The sequence below is a fragment of the Barbus barbus genome (genome assembly GCF_936440315.1).
Source record: "Barbus barbus genome assembly, chromosome: 29".
Taxonomy (NCBI): domain Eukaryota; kingdom Metazoa; phylum Chordata; class Actinopteri; order Cypriniformes; family Cyprinidae; genus Barbus; species Barbus barbus.
In genome coordinates this window covers 25,084,998-25,093,000 of record NC_136757.1, presented here as the reverse complement: position 1 = coordinate 25,093,000, position 8,003 = coordinate 25,084,998, and the positions used below count along the sequence as shown (strand labels likewise).

Genomic DNA, 8,003 nt, shown 5'->3' with positions numbered 1-8,003 from the left:
TAATATCAGTATTCAATGTTTTGTTTAAAATGTCAACAAAAAGAAAGAAAAAGAAAAATGCATTTGTAACTGGTTAAAGCACTCCATGTCCCTCTGAGCTGCATTAAATAGTGTGTAAATACATCTAAAGACCACTTCACTTTGCAAAGATTAATTTTGATGATACTGGTTTCATTTGTTTGGTAACAGCCTAAATGTGTATTATCTTAATTGACTGATTAAATGTAACAATTTGACTCAAAAGATGTACACTTTTAGAAAAAAATTGCTTTATTAAAAGGTAAAAATCAATTTAAACTTAAATGAAAAGATTAATTAAATCACACAATAACACACTCTGCAAAATATCGTCGAATTATCGTTATCGAAAAAAATATATATATTGAGATATAATTTTTTTCTTCAATATTGCACACCCCTACATACACACATATATTTGTGTATATAAAATTTTTCTCAAAAATATAAACTTTACCTGCTCTTTTGTAAATCTCAAATTTATAACATATTTTGTATAATACCTTTGATCAGATTGGAGTTTTTTTTATAGCTTCATATAGACATATATTTTAAAAGTGTAAGTGCATTACCATTGTAAGTGTAACGTGTTTAGTAAAAAAAAAAAAAAATGAATTATTAAAAAAATATATATATTTTTTTTGTTGTTAATTATAGCATGCCACAATTGCTGTTAATGAAGTATAAGTTTTATTAAACCGATAATATTGACCTGCAAATGAGTGTCTTCCTCATAACTTTTTAAGAAATCAACACCTCTAATGATCTAAATTCTTTCCACCAAACAGCTCTCAGCATTGCAATTGGCACCGCATTCTGCTCATTTGTCATATAACACCATCACTGTTCATCACTGTAGCTGCTTCTGCAGGGACTCGGTGTGGATGTGCTGACCTCCCCATTTTCTCCCACCCATCCGTTGGCGTCCTTCGTTCGCACCCAGTCCTTACCCACGTAACCTTTGACCTCCCCTACGGAGCACCTCTCACTGGGATCCAGAGCTAACATCCTCCTGAACATCTGCATGCACATTGGTGTGAATCTTTTCCACTGAGATGGCACGGGGGTTTTCTTCGGAGATCTGCGCCAGTCTGCAAACTCCTCATAGAAATCGTCGCTGTCATTGCAGCGCTCCCAGGGGAAGAAGCCTGTGAGGATACAGAAAAGAAGCACGGCAAAGGCAAAGGTGTCTAGAGTGGGCTCCACGCGGAGTGGAGGGACTGTTACCTCCTTCTGACCTTCCTCCAAGACCATGGCGCACAGCTCAGGAGCCATATACGGCAGCGTGCCCGATATGAAGCGGATGAAGGTTCCTTGTCTCTGGGTGAGGCCGAAGTCGGCCAGTTTGACCCGCCGGCACTGGGTGTCCAGTAGCAGAACGTTCTCAGGCTTGATGTCGCGGTGGACCAGACCACGCTGGTGTATGAACTCTAGAGCACAAGAGATCTGAACGGCACAGCGCTTCACTGCGTATTCAGGGATGCCCACCTGGAGAGGAAAAAAATGCAATATAAGTAAGTTGTTGATTTAGAACAAATATTGTTCTATCCTATATCATTCTGAGATCCAGGGAGAAAAAGTTTTGTAAAAATTTTTTTTTTAACATCATTCCATTGTTTGGATCGTAACAAACAAATTGTGAAAAAAAGAAAATATTTGTTTATTAATATTTTATGATATGTCCGGTGTAGAGGACATAAGAAAATGAAAACAAGAAAAACAGTGTTATTTATATTCAATTTTTATTTTAAATATACCAGTCAATTTTTAGGTTCCAGGCTATTTTGTTTTCAGTAACTTTTTAGATGTTGATTTATATATTATAAATAATATATTAAATTCAATTATATAATATATTATAAATAAAAAACGAATAAGGCCCTTTCTCTCGGAACATGCAACACAACTCCTTGTTCAGGCTCTCGTTCTGTCCAGACTTGACTATTGCAATGCTCTCTTGGCAGGTCTTCCAGCCAATTCCATCAAACCTCTACAATTAATCCAAAATGCTGCTGCAAGATTCATCTTTAATGAGCCGAAAAGAATGCACGTCACACCTCTGTTCATCAATTTGCACTGGCTACCAATAGCTGCTCGCATTAAATTCAAGGCATTAATGTTTGCCTACAGAACCACCACTGGCTCCGCACCCCTTTACCTAAATTCATTACTTCAGACTTATGTGCCCTCTAGAAATTTGCGTTCTGCAAGTGAACGACACATTATTGTGCCATCCCAAAGAGGCACAAAATCACTTTCAAGGACTTTTTCATTAACTGTTCCCTCCTGGTGGAATGACCTGCCCAACTCTTATGTGCACAAAATTCTCTCAAGACAACATCATTGCACAATAAATTAAAATCTAAGGTTGCATGAGTTTAGGAGCCCCTGCGGCGTTATTGCCTCTTTAAATCTTTCCAGGCTTCAGTACGTCTGGCTTAAGGTTTCACTGGATATGCTGAAGTAACAGAGACTCATGTGGTGACAGAGAAAAACAGCTGCTCTGCTCTTTTACTCACACATTACACCCTCCAAGATTTCCTGAGAGGACATGTGAACATTACCGAAATATGTCAAGCGTACGTCCTGCTCCAAGTGAACATGCTTAGCGTGTGAACGGGCCTGTAGCACATAGCGGTGCAGGGCAGGCCTGGAGTGATTTGAACGGTCTGGAGCTTTATTTATTATGTAGACATAATAAAATAAAATTAAACACTCTTTTCTCCCTAGTTTCTGATAATGCCCTAATGGAAATACTGTTCTAATAGTTGCCAAAAATAAATATGCATGTATTTTATCCAACCAATCTGAAATTCGCCATTCTGGAATGTCAAATTATGGATTATTTTAAACATTTTGTAATAAAATGACACCATATCTTATTTCATTGCTAGCATTTTTTGAAGTATCTACAGTTATGGAAGCTCTCAGATGCTGTGTATACTATTTTTTCTGTTTTGTTTTCTTGTTATCCTGACACACAAAAATTCTGTACATCACTCATCATTTCTCTAGTGTGCGATGCATTTAATCAGTATCTGTCAAACATCATTCTGTAAGCATGCAGACGTCTCGGCCCTTGGGATAAAATATACTGTATACCACATCTAGAGTCACTATAGTGTCTGTGATGATACAGTCGTAACCTTCTCAAGTGTCGGACACTGATTTAGAACTCATCTGCCAATGATAGACATAAAGTGACAGACTTACTTTAAAGTGAATGTCTGGCTTTGTGTATAAAAATAAATAAATATATAAATATGGTAATATGTATTTGAATAATATAGTCTCAATAGTGTGGTACTGTCACTTTGCTTATGTGTAGGCACAAAATTCTCTAAAGATAACATCATTGAATGAAGGGGCTTGAAAAACCCTTTTTGAATTTTATACAGTTTAATACATTGTGGTTCTATTTTAAATATCATAAAATATTAGTATGTTAACTTTTTCTTTTATAACAAGTACAGATCAGAACAAATATGTTGTTGCATGACAATGGAACATCATTTAACCCATATTTTTCGACATTGTATTTTTGAAAAAGTTATTTGAAACATTAAAGTAGACATGCATTAATTATGCTTTCGATGTATATAAATTATCCTTTTTGTAAACTTAATTTGCAGTGTGACGTTTTGACTTGACCCATGCATGAAATAGGCCAATTTGCTCTGTAAAAAATATATAGAAAAAGAATAATGCCTCTTTGGGCTTCAGTATGAAATATACACCAATAAAAATACTATTGTACTTCTTGCATCGTTCGACAAAATTATAACTTGACTGGAAATTATGCATAATAAAATATTAACCTTTATTTTAACTGTGCCACCATCATCAAAATTCTGTAATTTGTGTAAAAAAAACATATATTTCACAAAAAATATTTGAAATGCCTTATTTCACTCTTTGTTTGGATCATAATAGTTTTAAATCTTCAATAATTTATGTTTTCTGATACATTTTTAGTTTAAATTCGAAAGTCTGGGACAGTGGAAAACTATACGATATAAACCTACGATGCAACTGAAAAGTAGCAAAAATAACTAATGATGGCATTGTAAAACAGTTTTAGTTTTTTAATAAAAAACAATCTCTGGGACATTAAAGTGCCTATATATTTGAAGAAATCTGTGAATTTGCAGTACTTTAGCATAGCTACATATGAATAAAGGAAAGATCTCATGATGTTTGAGGAGGACCCACCCGTGGCTGGATGATGGCGAACAGGTCCCGTCCTGTCACGAGCTCCTGGGCGAATCCGTAGTGCTCGTTGGACTGGAAGGCGATTCCAAACAATCCCACGATGCAGGGGTGGCAAGACAGATGCAAGGAGATGCAGTATTCTCTCAGGAAGCCCTGCAGCTTGGTCGAGGCCTTGGGCAGCACTTTGAGAGCCATTGGAGTCCCTGAGACACAATCAGCAGTGAAAAAGGAACAAGATCAGAGGACATTCAGCCTTCCTAAAAGGTGCTCTGGAGACACATAACATGACGTACAGTCTTTAGTTTGTAGTGGAAAGTATTTTCACAGCTGTTCGGATGATATCTTGGCATTACGATCTGTTGGAGTGTAAAAGAGGAGGTAGTGTTTCATTTAAATAGCATTATCTCATTTCTGCACTGGTCAAACTGTTCCCTGCGATACTGATACACACACCACAGTAATTCCCACCTTCATGTGATACAGTATTTAAAGAATACATGAAGAATACATACAAACTCTCACTGTTTTAAGTCTAATAATAATGTGCTTTTATTACACCTACACAAATTAACTAATGTAACAGGCCTAATCTTTTGTCACATGACCTAAAATAGGATTCAAATGGTAACTTCTAAATTAACTGTCAGAAATATTTTACTATGATTAAGTCTATTTTAGCATTTCACAGGCCGTTTATGGTAATGAATATGACCACGTTTTTTTTTTTTTTTTTTGCTTTTATGCTGTGGGAGACAGATGACACTCCAGTAAGCAAACTCCGTTATATACTGCTTACATATGTAGTAGGTCATACTGGTATTATATAAATACAGAAAATTCACATGGGCTACTGTGCACAATAAACACTAAAAAGATGGACCAATAGAAGTAGTGAGGTAGTGTGTTATTCTGAACATAATCATTTATCTTGGTTTAAAATCAACAGTGAAAAGGCGAGGAGCGCTCATTAAATGGGCAAGAAAAGTAACGAGTCCCCTGATAATGAAGTTACTCCACATTTCCTCACACAGCAGCTCTCTCTCGAGAAACACTGCAAGATTGTTTCCCAATAAAGACATCAAGCAAGTAAGTGTTATTATTACAGTGGTATAAATGCTGATAACAATCACAAATCTTTCCCTGGAGGTCCAATCTGCTGCAGAGTTTAGCTCCAACCCTGATCAAACTCACCTACCTGTGATTTTCTAATGATCTTGAAGACTCTGATTAGCATGCTCAGGTGTGTTTGATTAGGGTTACAGCTAAACTCTGCAGGAATGGTCCAGATTTGAGGATCCCTGGTATACACGGTTTTTCTAATGTAGGAAGGCTACTGTCTTCGATATATCCGCCGGACAAGGAAATAAAGAGTAGAAATTACTAAACATAGTCACTGTGTGTATGTATTGTTTCAGAAAATTTGTGGAACTTGCTGCACTTGCTGCAAAACAAAATGAGTGGCTTCCTATAAGACTAAGACGTACTGTATCTGTCTGGCTGACATACATACCCTTGCAGCGGTGAGTGACCAGCAGCACACGGCCATACTTGCCACGGCCGATCTCTTTAATGATGTTGAAGTGTTCTTTAATCTCGAGCTGACATAAGTTCTGAGATGTCAACTCCATCAGCTCGTCTATCAGACTGCTGCCCTCCTCCACTGAGCCCAGTTCAATCATTGCACTGCCTGTCCTGGGAAAAAAAAGTAAAAGTAAAAAAAATCAGCAAAACTCTGTTCTATTTAGAGTGTATAATTGTTCACTATAATATAAACTGTATTATATATTAATATATATAATTAAGAATATATAAATATCGTAATTAATCGGCACATTTAGAAACCCTTTTTCAGCAATTTAGAAACCCTTAAACTGGAAATGACATCACAGTAGAGCCTGTAGACCATCATGACTGTAAACCAATTCCAGCAGGCCCATAAAAACAAATATAATTTTATAATTAATAAAAAACTATATAATTAATATATATATAAAAAAAGAAAACTGGCACCTACATTTTAAAATGAAAACATCTTGGAGAAAAAGTAACTGACTCTTTTTACAAAATGAAGATTGTAAATAAAATACAGATGTTCATCTGTAAAATTGATTATTAGCTTTTGAAACCATTGTATTGTACATACACATTGCAATAGCTTAGTTCTGTTTGTCCTCGTCTCTCATCACTGAACAATCAACACATTCCCCCTCAACGTCCAAACACTCACTACATACATTCCTGCTCTTGTAAAGCTCCTGCGCTTTTTTGAACTCTGATACTCTGTGTGCATACAAAACGTGCGTACAAGACCAGCCGCATCAGGAGAATGAATACAGAATGTATGTGTGGCATGTGAGATTATTAGTGTAGTATTATGAGCTCTTCCTTCCTTTTCAACTTCCTGATTTAAACAGGTTTTTGTGAGTTACACTGAATAACTGTTTGTTATTCCAATGAAAAATAATAGGTGCATGCTTACTGAACAAGAAAAATTTTAAAACGTTATTCCATGTATGATGCTATTAATTTCTTTGCTTTTATTGTTTAACAATTTTTGCAATTTATTGTTTATACTTCATTAAAACTTACTCATAGTAAATTCATCACACAGTATGTTTGTGCAGCGTTTTTGCAGAACCATTTTAAATATTTAATAACAAAAAAATCCCATTTACAGCCAACAAAAATGCATTTTTCCATTATTATCATCAATGTGTTCAACTGCACGTTTCTTTACAAATGACTGTTTCTTCAAATGTTTTATTTTGATGCATGCAAAAATTGTAAATTCAGACTAGCACAAGAAAATGCATGCACATGATTTACTTTTATCGACAAATCTGCCATTGTTAGTCGTGTAGTAATGCCTCTCTCTGCCCTTCTCTTACCTCTCTGCAACTGTGCAAAGGATCAGGGCACCCAGACACGCAGCAATAGCAGCAGTGCTGCAGCCAAAGCCGATGCAGAGGACTCCTGCTCTTTGAGCTCCTGGAACGCTTTATATGGATGAAGCAACCACTCTGGGAAGAGTTACGCTTCTGTGGTGTTGACTCCACCCGAATGGGCAGCACACGTAAACAAATGTTCACTCACATATTTCAGACACATAAAGATTAGGAGTAGGAATCTTTAGTCACCTCACAATCCGATTCCAGAACGATTCTTGATCTAAAAACTAAGCTCAGAATCGTTGGAGAGAGAATCACGATGCATCGATGGATCGATTTTTTTCTCCCACCCCTAAAAAAGATGAGATGTCATATCACATATCCCCAAATATGTTTATGAACATTCAGATACAAACTTAGTTGGCCTAGTTATGACAAAAACATTGGATTCATAATTAGAACTGTTTTTTTTAGATATAGAGTAGTTAATAATCAGACATCTGAAACACATTTTTGTATGTGGAATATGGTCATATATGTGCGTTTATGCTTTTTAATGAACAGTTTATCATTGTGATCGAAGGTGACATACTCCCACAGCACCATCAGATTCTATTCTTATTGTCATTCAGCAGTGCTTTTATCAAACAGACAGTGTTATTTATAACAGCACGATATAACCAAAAAATTTCGATAAACAGAAATAATTGTTTTATAAAAAATAATAATATATGTATTCAAATCTCTTACAACTATGTTTTAATTAAATTCCTCACAATATGTCTAGAAAATAATTTCAATTGTATTAATTTCAGAAATTAGTTTCTATAATTATCAGTATTCAACTACATTAATTACAAAAAAATAAATACAAAAATAAAAAAT

At 35.5% G+C, this 8,003-nt stretch overlaps 1 protein-coding gene across 1 annotated transcript; it reads right to left on the bottom strand.

Annotated features, from left to right (window-relative positions):
* Positions 1-257: 257 nt before the first annotated feature.
* On the bottom strand, positions 258-7,419 carry LOC306848902 (serine/threonine-protein kinase SBK1-like). The gene is made up of 4 exons (XM_079383696.1): positions 7,119-7,419; positions 5,741-5,922; positions 4,231-4,433; positions 258-1,506 (listed from the first exon to the last, which is right to left on the bottom strand). The coding sequence occupies exons 2-4, from the start codon at positions 5,907-5,909 to the stop codon at positions 859-861; spliced, it is 1,020 nt and encodes a 339-aa protein (XP_079239822.1). The 5' UTR covers positions 5,910-5,922; positions 7,119-7,419; the 3' UTR covers positions 258-858.
* Between the last annotated feature and the right edge of the window lie 584 nt (positions 7,420-8,003).

Excerpts from the sequence above, each read along its gene's own strand:
- LOC306848902 (XM_079383696.1), bottom strand. The coding sequence starts at position 5,909 with ATGATTGAACTGGGCTCAGTGGAGGAGGGCAGCAGTCTGATAGACGAG. Across the intron at positions 4,434-5,740 it reads GGTCACTCACCGCTGCAAGG|GGACTCCAATGGCTCTCAAA; the intron begins GTATGTATGTCA and ends ATTGTGTCTCAG. Across the intron at positions 1,507-4,230 it reads TCGCCATCATCCAGCCACGG|GTGGGCATCCCTGAATACGC; the intron begins GTGGGTCCTCCT and ends TTTCCTCTCCAG.